Raw genomic sequence first — 23,086 nt, forward strand, 5'->3', positions numbered from 1 at the left:
CACAAAAGAAAATGTACCTTCTCTGAAACTGCATGTTTCTAAGGGGGCAGAGTTTTTCAATATGCAGTGCACACTGTCATTGTCTTTATTCTGTGACCTACCTCCTCCTCAGAAAGTACGCAGGTGTCCAGCTGCTTGCAGCCATGGACCAGATTAACACTAAGTATTTCCAAAGGATCCCATAAGGCACTTGTCTCATGACAGAAACAGTTTATCAACAGATTTTCCTGTTCTTAATTTGATCACACTTTTACATACACCAAAGAAATAAAATCTCTTGATTTCATCAATGAAAAATAAAACAATGCTTGAATTCTTGCTTCATCACCACAGCAATTCAAAAACAGTTTCCTTCTGAAATAATGTATATGCACTTATTCCATGGCATACATTGTCATGTTGTTGTGCTTTTCAGTAGTTAGTGGATAGGATTCCAGTGTTTAAGACAGAAAATAAATGCATCAAATTATATTAATATTGCATTACAGTGTGACAGTTCTTGTCTCTCTAAATGGAGCCCACTTAAGCTCTACAAGCCAATTTCCCAGAAAGGCTGTTCCTTGCTATAGATGCAGATAAGCAGTCATTTTTACACTGAATTGCAATTTTCTGAAAATTCCACCATAATTCTTCCTCATGTAAACATCATGACAGAAAGAAAATGGTCAGCAGGTAATGTTTATAAATGTCTGCGTGAACAGACATAAAGGAGAGAAAATCCTCCAGATAAGGCCTAGGGTACATCATTGTAACTCAGATGAACAAATGAGCTTTATGAACTGTGATATGTGAAATGAGTCATCTAACCTCTGATGCGTGGACATAGCTGGAGGTCTTCTTCAACAGTATTGCTTTGTGCCTGATTTTAAAGAATTTGTTATGTTTTGTTGTAAGTTTCCTGATGACTTACTCTGTGTCACAACGCTAATCAGCGTACTTAGTTCATAATTTCTAGTACAACATATTAATAAGGAATATTGCAACATGAAACAAATGAATAAAAAGTAGTGTGTTCCCTGATATCTTTAGCTGACCAGATAAAAAACCTAGGGTCAGCTGAATGTAATTATCATACATAGTAGTGGTAATATTCTACTTTTGGTGACATTGATTGCAAAACCCCAATGACTTCAGCAGAGCCAGATTTTCACCTACACATTTCTCCAAAATTCCTGGTGGAACAAAATGACAGTTATCACAAGTAGTTACCATTGGTGGCAGACTCAGTGAGAGTTTGAAGGCCTCAATTATCCACCTTCTTTTATGTAACTCAGTGAATTTAACAGAAAAGCGTGGGAGTAAAAAGGCGCTGCCTCATTTGTATCTGCTGCATTGTTAGATAATTTCAGCTTCAGGGCTCCAAATCCGGTATTTTTCCTCAGCACCATATTCTCATGCAAAAAAGATATTTTATAATCCAAATTAATTCAGAATATGTTGCATAAAGAGACCCTATAAATGCTTATAGCACCACGTTTTTTTCTGTACCGTCACCCTACTAATTCTAGACTGAATGTTGCAGTAAGCCATTCCTGAGCTTTATAATGGCAAGAAAGATAGCATATTTTTATCACAATTATAGCAGAAGGTGGGCACTTTCTATGCTTTTGAGAGTGCATTTTCAGGAAAGTTTTTCGTTGATTTCAGATACATACATATCTTAACATTTTTTATCTGAGAATGTTATTGCCTATTTCAGTTTCAAAGACCACTCTTGGCTCTTTCAGTTCCCTCCCAATGCGTGTTTTTCACTGCTTTTGAGAACGCTATGGACATGCTGCATCAGCAGAAATTAAAAGAATTCTGTTGTGAAAAATATCTTATTTCCAAGTTCACCGATGCTTACTGAATAAATAGCCACTGAATGTGAAACACCATAAGTTTCTGTCTTGGAGGTTGTAGCTTACAGGTTTGTCTCTAATTTGCAATAAAAACAAGTGCAAAATAATAGGAGACAGTTGCTGTCATGCAGCTGATGAAATGTAAAGCCAGTGCTAGTTTGTCTTGATGCATTTACTAATTGATGTAGAAAACAGCTGAAAAGTACCAAAGGCCATTATCACCCTTGTTTCATGGTTTCCTATTTATGCTGTAATGTGGTTTTTTGTTTAATCGTCTGCCTGAGGGCACACTCACCCTTTCATATAATTTAATTTATTATACCATAGAATTTTAAATTAGAAAATGAAAACAATCTCTATTGGTTTTCAGATCCTAACATGTTTTATAAGTGCTTGAAAACTTATTAAACACAAGTAATCAACTGTTAGGGTTCAGCTCCTTAATGATAGCGTTTTCAGTTATGCAGTTACTTTTTTTCATCTTGTATTTATTTTCAATCTTTAAGAGAATTGTGTATTAATTTGCTATGAAGTAAGAGATGCTAAAATATGAACCATCTTGTCTGCTTATGAAAATATGCACCTCAGTCAATTCTAATTGCTCTTCATAGACACTGTTTTTTAGGGCAGGCTGGTATTTGAACCTTTTCCAGTGCTAATTTCAAGAGGAAAAAGTGAATTTACAGGGCATATTATAGACTTTTGTAATCGGTTATTTCAAGTGGTCAGTGAACTGTCCTCTTATAATGAAGAATATTAGTAGCTCAGGTAAAAGAAGGAAGAAAATATTATTCTGACAATTAAAAACCTATTATGCTGCCTTATTTACTATTACTTTACATTTTAGGTTATTAATAAAGAAATAGATGGTAAAATAACTGGAATCTCCAAACTAGAAGAGGAAGCCGAGTCTTTTTCCCAGTTTGTTACCTCTGGAGAATGTGCACATATGAAAGCCAAACTGACTCAGGTCAAAAGGTATTGGGAAGAGCTAAGAGATCACGCACAGAGACTGGAAGGAACAATCACAGGGAATGCATCAGCACAGCAGAAATATGAAGAAAGTCTTAAACAGGTAGACAACGCAAAATATAATGGATTGTTTGCAGCAGTTTATAGAATTACTCTTTATTTTTCCAAAATTGAATATAAAATGTATATTATAGTAGCATGGACTAGAATATATGAGTAGATTTGTAAGGTAATTGCAAGACCTCTATACATAAATTTGTGCTTTGAATGACTTAAAAGGCAGGTTCAAGGAAGACACTAAACCATACATACTCAAAAAATTATGTTGTCTTTTAGAAAACCTAAGTGATTCTCCTGGATATTACACTATTAAACCACATCCATACTTCTTATAAACACTTAAACTTCAATCTCAGGTTGTTAGTAGTTCGTAAAGAAAATAATTATCATTGCCCCAGTCACAAGAAGCTGAGCACAGTTAGCATCTTTTAACTTCAAAAGAAACTCAACACTACAAAACCTTAGGATATAATATTCTCTTAGCACTAAATATTTAAAAGGTGCTATTTAAAGCATCATTTATGTATTTCCTGCTGGTTTTAGACTCTCTGGTTTGCCTTTTTTTCATAGGTGCAGCAGGCAGTGTCTGAATTTGAAGCTAAGCTAGCTGAGCCTCCCACATCGTGTTCTTCATCCTCAGCAACATACGCAGCCCTTCAGGATTGCACGGTGAGTATGTGGCTAGTGATCCCTGCCACTGAGTCCAGGGGAACAGTGCCACACTGACCTCCTCACAGAAATGCCAGTCACCTCCAGACCAGGGGCTGCCTGATGCCAACACAGCCCAGGGTGGAGGCAGAAGGAGGCAATGACTGCCTGTCGGGGTGAGCAGCCCCAGGGAAGGCTTAAGCAGGCTTCCTCAGCTATTTCTTCTCACCATTTCAGACAGGCTTGGAGAGTTTTTTCCCCACTCTAGTATCAATTAATCCTTCAGGTTCTGGTCTTTAATTTTATGCATCTAAATCATTATGAAAAATAGAAGATAAGAAACATATCTGTTAGACATTTTTCCTTGAAGATTTTCAAGAAACTTGGCTCTTGGTATAGAGAAATCTGTGACTTAAAAAAAAATAATCTCATTGGAAGTAGTTTTTCTTGGACAATGCAGAGACTGAACAAAGTTTCAACTAACAAACTTTTATCTGTGCTGCCAGAAATCCATGGGTGTTTGGACATTTGGTGCAGTCCATTACGAAAGGAAAACAAACATTGGATTGGTATTCAAACTACAAAAAATCCCAAACCTCGGGGAATTTGTTGTAGCATTTTTGTCTGTGTCTATAAGTTTGTGATGTGTTCTTCCCACAACAGTCATTATCTTTCTTTCTAGGAAAATATTGTGAAAACTTTTAGTCATGTGGTTCTTGCAGTAAAATACATACCATTTATTCTGAACTTAGTGGTAACTACTTGCAAAGGCTGTATGCAAGGAAGACCTGTCTTGTCTGCTTCAAAAAAGCTTGATACTTGTTGAGGAAAAATATTTTGCATATCAAGAATTTATTCAGACAGCACATGTGATTATGATTGTTATTGGCTTTTAAACATTATGAATATGTTGAGTATGCTATTGTAAACTCTTGTCCTGTTTACAGGATCATGATGATTCAATGCCATAATGTGAAATTATTTTTTATTTAGTTTAAACATCAGCAGCTCATTGCTGTATAATTCACATTTCCTTCTCTGATTTCTTTCATGACTGTAATTATAACCATTACTATAACTTCACACCTGTGAGTTGAAACTTTAGTGGTCTTAAATCTATTTCATTTTGTGCTTTTCTAACTCATTGTACTACGTTTCAATCATTTTCATAAGTTCACAGTAGTTAATAGTAACTGTTCCCCACCTCTCACATGTCATGACATGGGCTGCAAGTCTGGCAGTCCTCACATGTTGGAGTGAGGTTTTGTATTTACTGTATATTTATAAATTGGAACAACTATTAGACAGATGTTAGGGAATTTGGAGTTCTGTCCTACAGGATCATGTGGTGTCACATGCCCTTTTGTTGCTGACTGTTTTTTCTTTAACACTGTTCTAAGGAAAGTCTTTCCCCACTACGAGCTAGTTGACTGATAAGCTTGGGACATGCACCTGGGATAGATCTGAGTGACATTTAAACTATGCAGTGACTTCATGATCTGGTGGATGTAGCATTGCTTCAGACTTCAAGTAGAAGTACAGAATTTTCCCACCGTGTAGCTCTCTTGTTTATGTATTTGATTTCTGTTTCTTTTACATGTTCATTAGGACCTTTGTCATACTCTGGAGAAACTGAGCAACACTCTGGCCTCTCTCTCAGCCTGTGCCCGAAAGGTGGTCAAGAAAGAAAAAGCTGCTCAGGAGGTTACTGCATTACAGCAGAAATATGAAAAGGTGCTAGCAAATGCTAAAGAGAAACAGACCTTATTAGAGACTCTTCTGGCTCAGTGGCAGAAGTGAGTAGACTCTCACATCTCTTACGATGGACACAGAGACCTTCCTGTGGTCAGTGTGTGAGACCAAGGGGATGACTTGAGTTGGTAACTCTATGCTGTGATTTTGTTAGGCAGGAGAAGGAGCTGTCTGCCTTCCTGACCTGGTTGGAGGGGTGTGAAGTTACAGCCAGCCCTCCAGACCAGTATGTTTCTGCTGACAGAGTTAAACTGGAAGGTGAACTGCAGTCACTGCAGGTATGTTTCAACTGAAAGATTGTCACCCTACATTTCCTGGTTTGTTTCTGTGTCTTTTAAAGGATAGACTTGCTCAGTTGTAGTCTGACAAATCACTTGATTCTGGGCTTTGGAAATGTCCTAGGGAAGTATATTGCTGTTGTTATTTATCAAAGACAAGAAAATGACAGGAATATGTTATTTGCAAATATAATATGCTGGCTCAAGAAAAATAATGCCCTGGTATATCCTATTATCTGTCAAGGAAGGACATTGGTCTGCTGCTAGAGGATCCTTTCTCTATAGAAATTCCTTTGTTAGACAACGCTACTTTCCTTTTCTCGCGTGTGAGGAAAGTTGCTCAGATGACAAAATGGTCAAAGGTTTTGAGCTCACAATGAAAGTCTGATTTCCTTTTTTTTTTTTTTTTTTTAAACACAAGACTTTCATCCTGTTCTAAAGTATGCCTTTCCTTGGAATTTTTGCCACTTGTTTTTAGATTAATATGAAGCAGTTGGCCAAATGTAGTATCTTTTACACCCTCCATGAAGCCAGTGTGTCCATAATATCGGTTTTAAATATTACTGAAGAGAAGGAAAATTATTTTTGGTTTTATTTCTTTGTTTGGGCCAATTTGCAACACTTCCTCATGAATCTATTGCTGCACACAAAATATGTTGCAAAACTTGGTCTTGGTTTTAGCCACTTTCATCATACAGTAGAGCTGTGTAAAAAGGTCACACTTTGTCCTAAAGGGGAAAAAAAACCCTGATGGATCCTTACTGAATTACAGTTGCATATTTAGCTGTCTGAGAGGTATTGAATATCTGCTTGTCCTAATAGACCTCAATTCCTCCAAGGATTTGACTGTGCTTGTTCACTTGCCTCAAAGTGGTGTACTGGAAATCCCTAGCTGATTTTTTATTATTTTTGTTATTTTGCATAAGATGATGCCATATTTAATCTAAAGGCTGTACATTCCCTTGTTTTCCCAGAATTTGCAAGCAGACATTGAGTCCCGTGCTTCAGTCTATGCAAGCCTATTACAGTTAAATGAGTCGCTATTCCCAACAGCTTCCAAACAGTGTGTGAAAACAATAACAGAAAAATTTGAAGAGCTGGATGAGAGGTGGAAAGCTTTACCAAAAACTGTTGATAAAAGGTTTGTACTTCAGAATGTTTTTTAGATGTTAAATGAGAGTAACCAGTATCTAGATGAGGAATCCCAATCCTGAAACAGTTTTTACAGTGTTACCCTTAGGAAAACAAAGGTTTAAGATTCATAGTGAACCCTGAGCTACCAGGAATGGGGTGTGGGGAATCCTACAGATTTATCACGCTGTCTTTTTGGTATAATCTCTCCCTACTTTTTTGATAGAAGAGTTCTGTTTGAAGGAGTGTGGGGCAGGAAATGAAGATAATGTTATATTTCATTAGTTAGAATTTCCCAAGTAAGTTACTTCCAAAATCTGTTACATCTGCCCTTCATTTTTTAAGTTATATGCTATATCTTGTGCAAAGCCACCCTATTATCTTTTTAAAACCACTTTGAAGTTTTCATTTGCCATAAATATGATAAATGCTCAATTGTTAGGCTGCTGGCTCATGTTAGGCTCAGGAACACTGCCTCCTTTTTGAAACTGTATGATATCATATATTTAGGTTTCAGTTGTTTTGGTGATGAACGTACATATTTTACTATTTGTAAAGAAGCTTAAATAATAGACCCTGGTCAATGACATCATCTTCTAAGTTCTTTATCAATACAATTGTTTTACAGTATAATGATCTTCTACATAGTATTGTATGTTGAAAATTATGTAGAGAAATTTCTAAGGGAAATGGGAAGGTAAATGACAAGGCCTTTTTTAAGGTCAAATTTTAGCTAGGTTCTACTAGGTGCTGACTACTCCTCTGGACACTTTCCTCCTTTGAACTGTATTCCTCTGAGCAGACTTGACCATCAGTTACTTCAGTGGAAGTTGAGCTTGCAGTTACTCGCCCCCTGCCTGAATTCATGAGGCTCTTGCCTTACATGCAGTGTGGCAGATGATAGGGCAAACAGAATTGCTATGTCTGAAAATTGAAGTTTAGCTTCCATCAGTATCACTCTCTTTGCTGGGACTACCCCCATGAATAAAAGTTGAATATACCTTGATTGTTTGGGGCACTTCTAACAGTTGATATGAATAAAGCAGTAGAAACGGGAAGAAGCCAAACTGGTGCTTTCAAGTGTTATGTTATTCCCCAGTTAAGAAATCAACATGGCAGTCATCACATTTATAACATAAATTAACATTTCCTTCTTTCCTTCCACCTGTCATTGATTTTAATGCAGTCCAGTCAGCTGTGGTTTTGATTATGGAAGTGATAAATTTACATCAAGTGCTTTCATATTTACATCTGATATCCTATAGGATCAACTTCCTTCAGTCTCTTGTTGCTGAGCATGGGCAGTTTGATGAGCTCCTGCTCAGGTTTTCAGACTGGATTAAGCAGTTTCTTGCTGAACTACAAGCCACTTCAGAGATAAACACAGCTGATCAACAACTAGCTGCATCTCACAATAAGGTAAACTTTTGGATATAAATATTAAAGACAGAAAATTGTACAGTGCATTGAGCTAAATATTTGTCTAAAACTAGCATGAAGTCATTTATTTGTTTGAAAACTGATATGATGTTGCAGTCACACACAGATTTCTGTTACTTGACCAGTTTAAAGCACAACGTTAACACTGAATTGTTCTTACTGAAAACCCCTTAGTAGTACTTGTTTTTCTCATAAGTTTAGTACTAAAATGTTTTCTGAGCTTTTGACTGGAAGAAGAAACCCAGCGTATTTTCTTTCTTTCCCGTAGAACCACTCAATGGAAGTTGAAAGTAAGAAACAGCAGTTACAATGTCTGAAGGAACATGTAGATAAATTGTGTTCTTTCAGCTGCCCAGAGGACCAGCAGACATTGCAGGGAAAGACTGAAGATTGCTTTCAAATATTCCAGGAGGCAAGTCAAATAACTAGCCAAAGACAAGAGGCTCTGGATCAGCTGTGGGTATTCCTGGAGCTCCATAGTGCTGCATCAGGAGTGCTCCACCAGCTGAGACAGACAGTGGAGAAAACAGGAAATATGGATAAAGCTAAATCTGAATTACTGGAGAAGGAACTCAATAATGTTATTCAAGATCTTAACAAGCTGGAATCTGTTGCGATCAGTTTGGATGGTTCCCTTACTAAGGCCCAGTATCATCTAAAACACAGCATTTCTGAGCAGAGGACCTCCTGCAGGGCTGTGGTGGATAATCTGTGCTTGGAACTGGAGGCAGTTCAAAACCTGCTGGGAACCAAACAGAGTGAGGCAGAAGCTCTTGGAGCCTTGCGAAGATCTTTCATGGAACGTAAAGAACAGTTACTGAAAAGTATTGAAGATATCGAAGAAAAGGCTGACAAGGAGGCCCTGAAGGAGGCAACACTACAAGCCCTTCAGCAAAGGTTAAAACAATATTAATGCTTGAGATTGGCACTTCTTCATTTGCTTTCAGTCTCTAGACTTTTTATGGAGCATTGGAGGCATGTGTGAGTTTTCTGCCTGGGTGCCTTACTTCTTGCCAGGCATATATGAGTCCATATAGCTACTTAATAAAATTTTGTAAGTAAATAAACTGTTTGGATGGAGGGAGAACATGAGCAGAACACTTAGGAAGTCCCATTAATCTCTTACATTGAAAAAACAATCAAGAAAATCTTTGTCTAGGAAATTTATTTTGTCCAAATAAATCCAAGCTCCAAACAGGTATTAGAAATCCCATATAACATAACTATCTTTACTCTTACAGAATTGAAGACTGTACATGTGCTGAAGGAATTGAAAACACTTATTATAATAAAGTATTTGTCTAAATATTTGAGTATATTTACAAGTCACTGTGTGTGGTGAAGGTATAGGTATATCTATATAATTGTATAGCTGTATATGTATCAGAAAAATCACATTCTGAGCCCAGTTGTAGCAGAAAAAAATCCAGATAAAACTTGTTTTCTGAAGATATTGTATGAAATGTTAGAAAAAAGGAACTTTATGCACAGTAACTCTTAACAGCAACTGTTTCATTCTTCATTTCTCCTCTTTTATCTTGCAAAAAAGTGTAGATATGTAAATTTGAAACCTGCCTTTTAACTTGCAGATTGAGGATTTTTAACCAGTTAGATGAAGAACTGAATTCTCACCAGCATGAACTCCAGTGGCTCGGGGACAGGGCAAAACAAATAGCCCAAAAAGATATCACACTTGCTCCTGAGATCGACAAAGAGATAAATTGCTTAGAATCTCTGTGGGAGGATACCAAGAAAGTTATACATGAAAAGTAAGTATATCTTAGATTTAAGGTGAGAAAGGAGAGGGTTCTTTTAGTGGTGGAAAGAGTCCCAGTTATTCACATTTAATATTTTCTTGCCATATTAATCCCAATAAAAAGCAGGGCTTGTATATTAAATACTGAGTAGAAGATAAAACACAGTATAAATCATGATATTTGTACCCGTTTTAATTATACTATTAATAAAGCCACAGATAGATCCTTGGGACAGTACTTATATACTGGGCTTTTAGTTGCATGTTACTGTTTACTCTCCTGAAAGATAAGAAATTTCCATTGAGATTTCACTATCACTCCAACTAGCACATACTCTCCTTCTAGCATGTATTTTTCTCCTCTATTGGATATGGGTTTCTGACAACCCTGTATTCAGTGGTCCTAAATCATTCTTACATTTAAGTCTTTCTGTCTGCCCAAGGTACCAGGCTGATAACAATCACCAGTGTATAATCAGTGATATAAGACAGTTTTGCATATCAGTGAAAGTTGATAAAGAAGGGAACTAAAGAAACTAAAGAAAGTTTTATCTTACCCCTTTGTCTTAGCTGCCTCTTTGTCATCTCTAAAGAAAACTTCTTCAAATGTTCTTTTTTAAATTTGCAAGGTAATATTACGTGCTAGATTCAGTCAGTACCACATCATCTTCAATGTACATAAATTTTGTCTAAGTGCAGAAGCAAAACAGTTCTAGCCTGGCTAATATTTCAATGGACATATGCAATTTGGTGATCCCCATGTAACTGCTGGGTTGGTGTACTAGAACAATGATTTTAAAAAATATTTAATTTGTGCTGAAAACTGATTTTTTTTTCCCGTTGGTTTATATAGTGTACTGTTACTCTATTTTCTTGATTGACACCATACAGATATTTGTAAATATGCTGCTCCTTAACCAGATCTGTGTATTATTTCCCTCTTGAAAATACACACAGCTACATGAATTGCATTTCTGGTGTTTTTTCTCCAGCTGAATTCAGCCTGGCTTTCTGTTGCATTTTTCAGAGATGTATAAATCTGAAACAAGTGGAAGAAAAGGATAGCTTTATTTAAAAATGTCCATCACTCCTTTTTCTTCAGCACTGCTGTTAATTTATATTTCATGTTGCATGTTGCTGCAAGCCATTTTTCTTTCCTCTAGAAGTCCTTAATAATAGTAAAGCAAGTAATTTCCGCATACATGTGCCAGAAGCTAGACAGTACCAGCCTGGTAGTGAAGAAACCATAAAATAGATGTCCCTGCCTTATAGGTGCATTATTGAGGGTAAATGAGTTGTCCAGTTTTCACATACTGGGGTAGCTGTTGCCATCTTTATATCTAAAACTGAAAGATACTCAGGTACCTTTTGATTCCTTTCTAACATAAAAATAATGTTCATTTTTGTTTAAATTATTAATTTAATTTTAATTTTTTGGAACTGTTTTCTCTCTCATATAGACACAATTTTAGACCTTCCTGAACCTGATTATTTTGGAGAGCTCATTGGAGGATTCAGAGAAGAGGCAGCTCCTAAAGCAATTACCTCTCTTTCTTGGCAATGTCATGTTTCCCAAATTCCTTTCATTGACAAACACTGTTCTACAACTAAACACATCCAAAGTATTAGTCTTCCTTCTCTCTCTTCAGTATAAACACCAGGAATGGATTGAATAGGTTTTTTTTAATTCTGTCCATTGTCTGAGCAGAAATAGGATTTTCTGGTCAGGGGGTGGAGAAAAATGAGGCCTCTTCTTAGCAGCAAGTTATTCTGTTCTCAGTGGAATGACAAGTAAGTTGAATGTAATGTTTTAGACCCAAAAGCATGCATCTGACAATTGAAGGACAAAATAGTCAGACTTACCTGGCATTGCTTTAGTCTTTTCTTCTGCTTCTTTTTACCCAAAAAAACTCCATGAGAACCAGGTTAACAAAAAATGAGCTCTGAGTGCCAGCATCATTATAGTGTGGTTTCCAGTCAGTAAGATGCTAAACTTAAGAAGTGAGAAGCTTGAATTCCAGTTTCAGTCTTTCTTTTGCTCAAGTCAGTTGCTTTGATATCTGATCTAGATGAGATGGTGATTCATACACAGTGAGATGTTTTGTGATGTACGGACCCACAGTGATTTGTAAAACCTAAATATTATTTCCTTGGCTGCCCAAAACATGTTTAGCACTGCATCCTGATTTTCCCATGGTGAATCACTACATCACATTCTCTTTCCTTCAGAAACATGACATAAAATGGTGCTAACACAGCCTCTTCACATTACAGAAAGGAGCAATCCTGCATTCTTATTGATCTGATGAAGGAATATCAGACCTTGAAGTCAACAGTAATGAAAGTCATAGACAGTGCTGACAGTGCTTCTGTGATCAAATCCATTTGGAAGGATCGTGAAGATGTCAGACGAACTTTATCAAGGGTAATTACATATATTTTCATTTGAGGGGTTTAAATGATTTTGGTTTAGAAAATTTTTTCTGTTTGAAATGTGGCCTTCAGCTGTGTTTAAAGTTTCTTGAATTTACTATCAAATCTTGTCACACTGACATTCAGGGTTTAAATTGTACTGATTCTGATGAGGAAAGAATATAGTACTTCCAGCATTTTGGTGAGATCGATGAATATGTATTTGTTTGTTGCTATTTATAAATTTAACACCTAGAAATGCAAAATGTTAATTAATATGGAAAGCATAAGTTATCTGCTCTTTATATAAAATAGCTTGAGAATATATTGTTATCATAGTATGACAGGATATTTCCAGTCAACATATTTTAATGTTTTATTCATATTGGGCAGCTTTTTTGATAGATACAAGTCAACAAAATAAAAGAAACAAAAGAAAATGTAAATGTCTGTCTCTTTCCCTAAGACAACTATTCCATGGGGTACAATGTTGATACTGGCCATTGAGCAGAGATAAGGAATTTGGATCCCTGCATTCTATTCATTTCACTGGCTCATATTTCTCAAATTTTAAATTCTGCTATCCATCAGCCTGTCAGGAAAAACCATTCTGAGTTAAATTCTTTCCATTCATTGAGAGGGTAGTTTCATTTGAAGCTTTTTGAGCTCTTCATTAAAAATTTTTCAGTCAGATCTGTATAAACCTTATCTAAACTGTGTGTATTTATGGCCTCTTTTTAATGGACATTTTAACTAGAACTGAAAGCCAGACAGATCTCACCAGTCTAACAAAGAAATGCAGGTAATTTCCATATGATTCCTCTTAATGATGTGAGCCTTGGGCTGTGGAGAATTTCCTGCTACAACAGTGGCCACATCTAGGCCTGAAGGAGTTGGAACACAATAAATATTTTGCATAACTCCTACCATAATAAAGTAGGCATGGCCACATGGCCATACTGTAGCCAGATGAGTAGCTTATCCCTAATGCTGATCTGTAATATTTGTTAAAGAAAGAAGTATGAGATGCTTACTTTTATCCTTTCTGAATATGTTGTCACCTCTTTAGTGAGTGTTTTAAAGATTTCCCTACGCCTAGAATTGCAGACTTAGTAGCCTTGAAGATTTTGCCTAATTCCTTTCTGAACACATCTGTACTTTTGTTTTCCAGAGTATCTAGGAGTGATGGGTTTTACAATTCTAACTTTTGTTTGCAGCACCCTCTGTTTACCCTGCTGTAATTCCAGAACTGATTTTAGATACTTTTTAGTCAATGATTGTTTTGCTGATTAAGGATACCAATTAAACTCGGACACCAGAGTGAAAAGAGTAGGCGTATTTTACTGGTGATAACCAAATAATGTAACAGAGTAATACAGAAAACATACAATAAGAAAAGGCAGAACAGTGCACCTAAAGCAAACAAATAGGAAAATACAGGGTAAGCATCAAATCATTACTACATGAGAGGGAGAATAGTGATTAAGAAAGCTGCATCACCACTTGCATACGTTACCAACATCCAGATCCGCAGTCGCTGGGCAGCCCCGGTTACAGCGAAGATTTGGAGAGCCTGTCCCGGCAAGTGGGAAGTCCTACGCGATGCGTCCATCCGTAGGTGAGGCATCCAAAGTTGCAGCAAGCCAGAATAACTGGCACCTTTGTTTTGAGCGGAAACATCCGGTTTCACTCTCCAATTAGATTCCCCCAGAGTCTGGCCAGGGCTCAAGAAGGAAGCTAAGGGAGTTTCCCTGCTTATCTAGTTGATTTATGAGCAAGGTCACACATCTGGTCACAAGGCCAGACAGCTGGCTCCATGGCCTTGTTAACTTGCCCCTACACAAAGAAGGATAAAGATATATTCAGGATAGACATGTTTTATGATATCTAAGCTACATCTTTCATTAACGAGCATACATATTTCACTAATGACTACATACTAAGTTAGCAGCTTTGGCTCAGGGCCTGTTCTTCAGGCTTCAATACTTCAACACTTTAGCACTTTTTACATCAGCATAGGTGATTTGTTATAATCTAGTACAATACCTACTAGCACAATGGTTATCAGTTATAAAATATACAGGATTCATCTATAGATCAACTCTGACTTGGGCCTGTTGTCCAAGCCTTAGCACTTCAGTGATGGATTCTTATTATTCAATTTTAGACATGTAGATTCTGAAGAATAGAAAGAATAATATAAAAAATATTTGCTTTATGTCCTGAAGCTAGCTTGTTACCAAGTGGGGAAAATTCAGAATTTATTATTCCCACTTGTGTGCTTTATTTATAAGAACAATCATGTTATTTGATTATGCTCATGAGAAAACCATGTCAGTTGTTCTGTATTTAGTGTCATAGTTAAATATTAGATGGTATGCTGAATGAGAATTATCAAATGCATAACATGTACCACAGGGCAAGGGATGGGTACCTGGAGAACTGGATTTTTCTTTCTTTCCTCAAGGCTTCATTAAACAAGCAAATATTTATGTTCACAGAATGAAGCTGCCAAGAATGATCTGAGCGATAAACAAAAAGACCTGGATACTTTCACCAATAAAGGAAAACATTTGTTAACAGAACTAAAAAGAGTGCATAACTGTGACTCTACTGCGGTAAAAACAGATATGAACTGTACTGTGGACAAATGGCTAGATGTAAGACTCTGGTGTTTGTACACTGAATACAGTTATTAAGTTGGGCCAAGGTTACAGTATTAGTATTTTTTTAGGATCTTAGAGTGCAATTGTTTAGTAAAGTTTACTTTTAAGTGTGTCTCAAAGGGTTAATCATAGGAATTTGCTATACATTGTACACACAAAGTTGTTACATCCATTTGATAGATTTAAAATGATGTCTTGTAACAGTGTATGAATGTTACTAGTATAAATTTGCTCAGGGCACACTTCTGAGTATAAATTTGAATTGGATTCTCACCTAATGTATGCTAGTGTTACTTTGTTAAAATAAATTGGACTAAATAAATTAGGCAGTAAATTGTATTAAGCTACACCATAAAAGATGTGACTATGTTGAGAAAGACAACATTATAGCAGAGAAACATAATATAAAAGCTAGTATTTTACATTTTCCTATTTATACTGCTTTATTAGCAAATTCCTACATTACAGAAGAAAGATAAATGTAGCTGTTTTTAAAGATAAAGTTTATTTGAACATAAAACTCTTTCCCAATAAAAAATGTACAAATTTTTACATAGTCACATATGATTTTTGTTCATTTTATGATCTGGGTAACTACATTGTAATTAGGATTCAGAACTTAGACCTAACTCTAAGAAAATTATTTCGCCTAGGCTTACTAGTTATTTCTGATGCACTTATCTTGCAACTGACTGCAAAATAAAGACATATAAAATTAATTTGTGAATGGTATCGATACATTCTCCTCTCCTAAAAGGTGTCTGAAAGAATTGAAGACAACATCGACCAGCTGAGTGTAAACGTATCTCTGTGGGATGACATCCTGAAATCTGGAGATGAAATGGATGGATGGTGCAATAAATTCATTTCTCAACTGAATGAAGGCATCAGCAACTTGAGTAACAGTCAGAGAATGGAGGTCCTCCTGAAAGACTTCCAGGTGCTTACCCATAAATCAGTGATAAAAATGTTCTGGACCAAAATCTCAAGTGATATCAGACACATAGATAAGGCTGTGCAATTGTAGACCACCATGTCCCCTGTTCAAGCAGTGGTACCACTAACCCAATGGCTAGCTGACAGCATTCCAGTCCTTTCTCGAAGCTGTTTGCTTCTGACAGAAACAAGAACATCATATCTCTTACTAAGTCTAAGCTCCATAGTTGTTTTGGCTCTAGCGGTACATGACAATGTGTTCTTACAAGCACAAAAATTTTGAAAAGCATGTCATTGGACTGAACTCTGTTCCAGTAGAAACTGATGGAAATTTTAGACAACTTCAGCTGAAGCTAAGCAAAAAATCAGTAGTTTCTAAAATCTAATCTAAGAAGGTAGATTCTTCAGACAATAAAAAAGATATGCTGAACTGGAGGGCAAATTTCAATGTCAGGTTCTAGCAGTTTCAGTAAGATGATATCTTTCTTTTCTGGATAATGTTAAACTGTTTTAGAAATCTATCCAGTGTTCAGGATGCATTCTGTCTCTATTGGCTTAAAATGTACAGAAGATCAACCATAGATTAAGCCATATTCTACTTCATTTGAAATAAACTATGTCCTTAAGAAGAGGAACAGTGAACATATACAAGTAGTATGATAGAATATGAAATGGTGCTAAACCAGTATTTTGCTCAGCACAAGCTTTATGTAACGTCTTTCTGATTAGTATAACAATCAGACCACCTAAATTTATCACTACTAAAACTCATTTGGAGTAGGAGCAGCCAGTACCCAAAGCACAGGTGTGCCTGATTCACAGGAGGGCCAGAATAGCAGAAGACATGAGCACCGTGCATACATTTGCACTCACAGAATGCATAGTCCATAATACTTTTTTTGCACTTTCTTTTGCAAAGGCAAGAGGAAAGGCAGTTCACTGACAGAAGGGTCCTGCCCTTTCAGCAATCAGAAATAGATGAGCATGGACAGAAATAACCAGTGTATAATATGGCCCATTGCAGTGGTCACTTTCTTGATCAGTCACCTAATATGATATCCTCCCTAGCACAAAATATGCCCTGAGGGTTATTCTAGGGCCACCTGAATTTCTACCATTCAGGGCAGATGTTAAGTGCAGTGATTTAATCCTGAAATCCTCTGTCCAATCTTTTAATTGGAGATATCTATTCAATTTTTTAGAAAAGAAAGTTTGGGTAATAGGATAGACACACCAATTACTTGTCTAATACTTCAAAACTACAATTATACAACTTACGATTTTCTCTTTCACTTTGTTTTTTTTTTTTTAAATAAGTAGAATATTTCTTTATAACTTGGATCTATATGACCACAATAAATACAAGGTCCAGATATGTCAGTGCATATATAGCAGCATTTTTTAATTCCCTTTTGAGGTTAAAATTTATTTCCGTGTCTAATTTTTTTCCAAGAGCTCACTTCCTTGTAATAAGAACCAGAGATCTGCATGCCATTAAGTGGAACCTAACAACCACAGTAGATTTTTCCAGTCAAATAAACAATGACATTCCCATCTTTATTCAGTCAGTTTTAAGAAACTAAAGCTGTTAGTGCATTTTTAGATGCTAAAAATGTGTGTGGTTATTTTAATGTAGGGGAAAAAAAATCTCTGAACTTAGATGGGAGATTTTTAGAGAAGAAAATAGAACAACACTGTTTTCCCTCTGGTTGCTAAACTTTTCTTACATTTTCTTTCATTTTTGCAATTGATGGAGCATCCTTCTGGAGGTCTAAAACCTTCTTGTAGTTTGATACAAACCTCTGACCATATCTGTTTTACAGTCTGAAGTCAAGGATAAAGAACTGAAGTTGGATCAGCTTAGTTCCAAAATTTCAGATCTCAAAGAACTGACTCATAGTCAAGAGCCTCCTGCAGATCTCCAGGTAAAATAAAGACATTGGTAATCATAGTCTATGCTCAAATCACTAAGAAGAAATTCCTGAAATTTCTGACTCTCCTGTACTGTCTTTTTCCTTCAATGTTACATACTGCATTATTTATATGTATCATAAATATTCTTTGTCCATATTTTAGTTAACTTTGTTTTTTTCTGAAAAAAAATATGCCATAAACATTAGAGTTGTAAAAGTATTTTTTACTAAATCAAATATTGTAAATAGTTAAGAATGTAGCTGATCAGATATGAGACAGACGATATTCTCCACACTGCACAGCATTAAGCCATATCATATGTGAGTGCATGCACTGTTTGCCTCTGTGAAAGAATTATAGTGCAGTAAAATATCTTCATTTGCTTTATCAAACCAAAAGTATTTATTAGCGGACTGGAATTAGTGCTCTGAAATAGCTGTTACAGGAGAGGAGTAAAATACAAACACTGAAGGTGAGTTGTTGCACTTTTATTATTGTCTAGGTCCTTATTTTTTATGTTCTAGGACAGATGCAAAACCAAGGTTATGACTATTTTGGATGTTTGATTTCAAATGGAAATTGGTATGTGTGATTATTCGTTTTCAATGTCAGAAGTTTTAAAAGATAAGCTTACTTCTGCAATTTCCACAGACAGGGAAACATCTCAATAGATATTTATTTCAAAACCATTTATCAGATTTTAACAGAACTTAATGCAACACTCAAGCCTTGTCCATATTTTGCCATGACCGCACACATAAGACTAAATTACCAATCAGGAATGGGTCAAGAACCATGTAGTATAAAGATGTGCACATTATATGGAAGTGCTTATGTTCTCCCAAATTGTTTCCTTTACATGAGAGGTTCAGAAAATTCAGGTTTAGTCATATGATTTATAATAAATATCTGTCCACTTATAGAGTGAAACCTAGAGCAAATTATTTTGCAGAATATCACTGTTAACCAACACACACCTATTTCCAACTACTAAATATGATAAATGCAATAAAAAAAATAAATCATACCTGCAATAAAATAATTGTAGCTGATATATAAATGCAAATTTGAAAATAAAGCCTCACAAACTAAACATGAATCCCCAAATTATTTGCCAACATTCAAATACTAAATAAGTAAACTACAGTATGATCAGCTCATATCCTAAGAACATAAACAATCCCTTAATAGAATTCCCAGTAACTGCTCGTTTAGAAATATTAATCTTATGGCTGATTTGATTTTATTAGTAATATGTGCAGAGCTAACATCTACTATATTTTCAGATATTTCTGTCTTTGAACAGGTTAATGAGCAATATTCTAACTTATTTTTGTATTGTCTTCAATTTTAATCTGCCTCACATGGAGATACTTTAAGCCTTCAGTGCTCTTAAGTCTCACCAACTGATATTTCTTTTTATGGAGCTAGTCGTGTTTAGGTCATGTTCTGTATATATGTCAAATCATTAAAGGAAAAAGGTCAACTGTTTAATTTTTCAGAAGGGGATAATAACTTCAACTTCTGGCTTTTTATAAGTTAGTATCCCTTTTTGTATTACTGTATATCTAAAATTTAACATAGTAAATGTTTTATTTAAATGCTTTTAATACATAACATTTTGCTTTTAGTTTATAGAATCAGATTTGAGGCAGAAGTTGGAACATGCTAAAGAAATGTCAGAGACAGCAAAGGAGACACTGAAAGATTTCTGTACTCAGAAGATGCAGTTACACAAGTTTATTGATCAGATGACAGACTGGTTAACAAAAGTGGAAGAAACACTGTTAAGCTGTGCACGTAACCTGGATCCTGAAGCTCTAAATAAAGTGAAGGTCAGTGCTGAAGAAAATGAATATGCACTATCTTATGCAGTGATCTTTGCTTTTTTATCAGAGTTTTTGCTAAGCATTATACTTAACTTTAATTTGATAAAAAATAGTCTAGAGAGACTATTATCAAATAATAGCGATAAGCTTTAGGAAGTTCCACTGATGAACAAAAGTTCTGATTTATTAATTTTATACAGAGCTTTTAGAAAATTGTAATGAATAATATGGTCTTTGTTGTGACAAGAACTGGTTTTGTTACATTGAACTCTTCAGTCATTACTCCAGCATGTTTACAAATCCATTGACTCCCTTGCAATGTAAGTTTTGAACTTATAACTCATCACAGTAAAAGACCTTGGACTGAACTCAATTTTAACACAAACTTCTACCTCAGAAGTCCTCCTCCGTCCTCATATATAGCAATTCTTTTGTGTACATCCTAGAGCTCTCTTGATTGCATACAGTTATGCACATCATGACATGACAAACCACATGGAGATTTTTTCAGCGTTAGCACGTTAATGTTTATACAATAGCCAATTCAAATCTAATTTTCAAACAAATGTTCCTCTCTAATCAGATGAAAACTCCCTTTCATTCAGAAGTCCCACCAAATACTAGTATCATATTGCATCTCACATGTACCTTCAGACTTTGCTGAAAATAATTATTGCTATTCAATTTTTAATAGAGTAGTAAACCATGAGAAACAGCATTTTTCACATTTCTGTGATGGCTCTTTAGTTTCAAGGATTCATCTCACTTGGAAAATTCAGGAAACGTGATCCAGTACTTCCCTTCGTTATGTCTAGGACTGGCAATAGACCATAGGAGGAAAGAGCATGTGGGAGGAGCAGGAATGATTGAGGAAAAGAGAGGGCTCTTTTGTTTCTTTACAAATGTCATATTTGTGTTGTAACTTCATTTTCAGGAAACACAAAAAGACCTTCAGCTTCAGCAGAGCAGCATTGACTCGACCCGTGAGAACCTCAACAGCCTGTGTCGCAAATACCATTCTGTAGAACTGGAAACTCTTGGTGGCACTGTCACTTCATTAATAAAGAATTATGAAGCTGTGAATCTGCTCTGTTCCAGAACACAGGCCAGCATGCAAGAGTCCTTGGAAAAACATTTCCTTCGTGAGTCTTCAGGCTTGTTAATATGACCTGTTAGCCCACAGCCATGAATCATTCTGGAGTCTGCCAGTTTCCAGTGATGTCACTTGCAATTACAACTTTATTTTTGTATGGAGCCTTTGAAAAAGTTTTGTTACCAAATGTTCATTTTATAAAAACAGAATTCAACTTTAAACACGTAATATGCATGAAAGGCAAACTCAGCTCCACCTTTCTTCACTCTTATTATACATCTCTTGCATACATATGCTTTGTGTATTTGCCATAAAGACGTGTATCTAACCAAATGGAGATGTTTATAATGTAAAAGTCCCCATCTGAAGTTGTTTCTGAGCTCCCTGGATAGTCAGTGAAGTAGGAAATTTTTATTCTTATACATTAAGATATTAATCTAGATATTATCGAACAGTAAATTGGGACATATCACAGACTGAAAATGCCTGTCTTTTCCCATTGACTATAAAGGGGAGCCTAGTGTGACTGTTCAAATTTAGATGTTTACAGTGGAAACATCTAACTTTTTGTGTAATGAATCCCATTCCCCAAGGTCACTGAAGGCAATGAGACTCATCCTGTTAGCTTTTACAGGCTGTTCCTGAAGGATAAAAAAATTGTGGAAGACAGCTGTATAGTATTGAGGATAATGCTGCTTCTTAAAAAATATTCTTTTCTCTGTACTTTTTATTAAATAAGATTCTATGCAAGAATTCCAGGAATGGTTTTCTGGTGTGAAGGCTGCAGTAAAAGAATCATCTGACAGGTCTGGAGACAGCAGTGCCATAGAGGCAAAGCTACATGACTTGCAGGTATAGTGAACAAATTAAAAAAAAAATAGTAATTAGCAATTTAACTATATGTATCCAATTATATCTCTAAAATAATTTGTAGATGCTATCATATTTATGGGTTTTGTTTCCAAAAATGTAATGTAAGAATGGTTCAAGACAGCAATATGTACTGTAGATGGAATACAGTGAAAACTGTTCACTGTTCTGAGAGATCAGAATTTAATTTCTGCAAGATTTATGTGTAACTACACTGTTCTTGTTTCTGATTTTAAATCTTTTTTCATTTTTTTTGCCTCCTTTCTCTTCTTTTCCTTTTCCTATTTTTTCTTACACTATTGCTTATTCAGTCTTTCAGATTAACACTAATATGTCAAAGTTTATCTGTTTAGATTTTTGATGGGACAGAACACAAAAAGCAGACACCTATTGCAAACAGCCCTAATTCCTGAAATGTATGACATCTTCAGGACATGACTAAACTATCCAGAGAAAGACAGGAATACCTTGGGATCAAATAGGAAAATTGAGTTCTGTGAATTGTAGCCCCACTTAATAAAATTTTATTTGAACTATCTGCTTAGAATTTTTACCATAGCTAGACATGGCTCTTGTCTTGTTGAGGAAATCTGACCACTTCTAATAGAAATATTGCTCATCTTTAGTTACTAGATCTTGCACGTTTAAACTGTATTCTTTCATTACACAGAGTGTGCTGGATTCTGTTAGCGAGGGACAGAACAAGTTAGATGCTGCCTGCAAGGAAGGAGAAAGTTTGTATGCTTGCTTACCAAAACCAGTTGTGAGCCATATTCAGGACCAAATAGCGAAGTCTAACCAGAACTTCCAGGAATTCCTCAACCAGTGTCTGAATGATAAGAAGGCTCTGGAAGCTTGCGCCTCACACCTGGGAAAGTGAGTAATACCAGTAGTCACAGATGGACTGTATGAAATTGTTCGACTGCAGAAGTACTGGGCACAATTTGAAATTATTTCCAGTTACTCTAGTCCTGTTTGCTTTTTTCTTTGGAAATATTTAAGAGAAAATTAAGTTCTTTGCTAAAAACAAAGCAACAGGTCTTGCTCCACGGGTATTGATTTGGTTAAAGAATGGAAGATCACGATCATGTATGTGGAAGATCTGTGTAGCTCATACAATCCCAAATCACCAGTTGGGATCTCCATAATTTAAATGCAATTTCCTGGAAGGAAAAGGTGTGATGAATCTTCAAGTTCTGCCCTGGGGTTTGAAGACAGTACACTTTTTACATAGCATGCATCTGTCCAGTTCCATTCCAGATGGACATATTTCCTAAGGAGCTAATAAGAAAACACTCTTAAATTATTACTTGGGGCTGGAATTTTGAAAGTTCATATATTTTTAGGTATAACTAGATTCCAATCTATTGCTAACTGAAAGCAGTAACGGGTAAGACAGCTGAATGAGATGGTGTGCCTTCATGTAAGGAAAAGGTTTTCAAACTTAGGGCCAGAACTTGCTTTGCTGAGTTCTGAGTGCTCGAGGCT

The 23,086-nt window shown here is 35.9% G+C and overlaps 1 protein-coding gene across 16 annotated transcripts in view; it reads left to right on the top strand.

Annotated features, from left to right (window-relative positions):
* SYNE1 (spectrin repeat containing nuclear envelope protein 1) overlaps nt 1–23,086 on the top strand; it is a 322,241-nt gene that overhangs the window by 125,122 nt on the left and 174,033 nt on the right. For all 16 annotated transcript variants that reach the window (XM_074862820.1, XM_074862818.1, XM_074862830.1 and 13 more), the window contains 16 exons: nt 2,689–2,916; nt 3,444–3,542; nt 5,130–5,317; nt 5,428–5,551; nt 6,526–6,692; nt 7,948–8,101; nt 8,391–9,019; nt 9,712–9,891; nt 12,153–12,303; nt 14,792–14,950; nt 15,714–15,896; nt 17,716–17,817; nt 19,438–19,641; nt 20,570–20,777; nt 21,468–21,580; nt 22,269–22,474. In XM_074862820.1, the coding sequence (XP_074718921.1) occupies nt 2,689–2,916; nt 3,444–3,542; nt 5,130–5,317; nt 5,428–5,551; nt 6,526–6,692; nt 7,948–8,101; nt 8,391–9,019; nt 9,712–9,891; nt 12,153–12,303; nt 14,792–14,950; nt 15,714–15,896; nt 17,716–17,817; nt 19,438–19,641; nt 20,570–20,777; nt 21,468–21,580; nt 22,269–22,474 (3,095 nt within the window). The remainder of the gene's footprint in view (nt 1–2,688; nt 2,917–3,443; nt 3,543–5,129; nt 5,318–5,427; nt 5,552–6,525; nt 6,693–7,947; nt 8,102–8,390; nt 9,020–9,711; nt 9,892–12,152; nt 12,304–14,791; nt 14,951–15,713; nt 15,897–17,715; nt 17,818–19,437; nt 19,642–20,569; nt 20,778–21,467; nt 21,581–22,268; nt 22,475–23,086) is intronic.

The sequence above is a fragment of the Strix uralensis genome, chromosome 3 (assembly GCF_047716275.1).
Source record: "Strix uralensis isolate ZFMK-TIS-50842 chromosome 3, bStrUra1, whole genome shotgun sequence".
In the NCBI taxonomy this organism is placed as follows: domain Eukaryota; kingdom Metazoa; phylum Chordata; class Aves; order Strigiformes; family Strigidae; genus Strix; species Strix uralensis.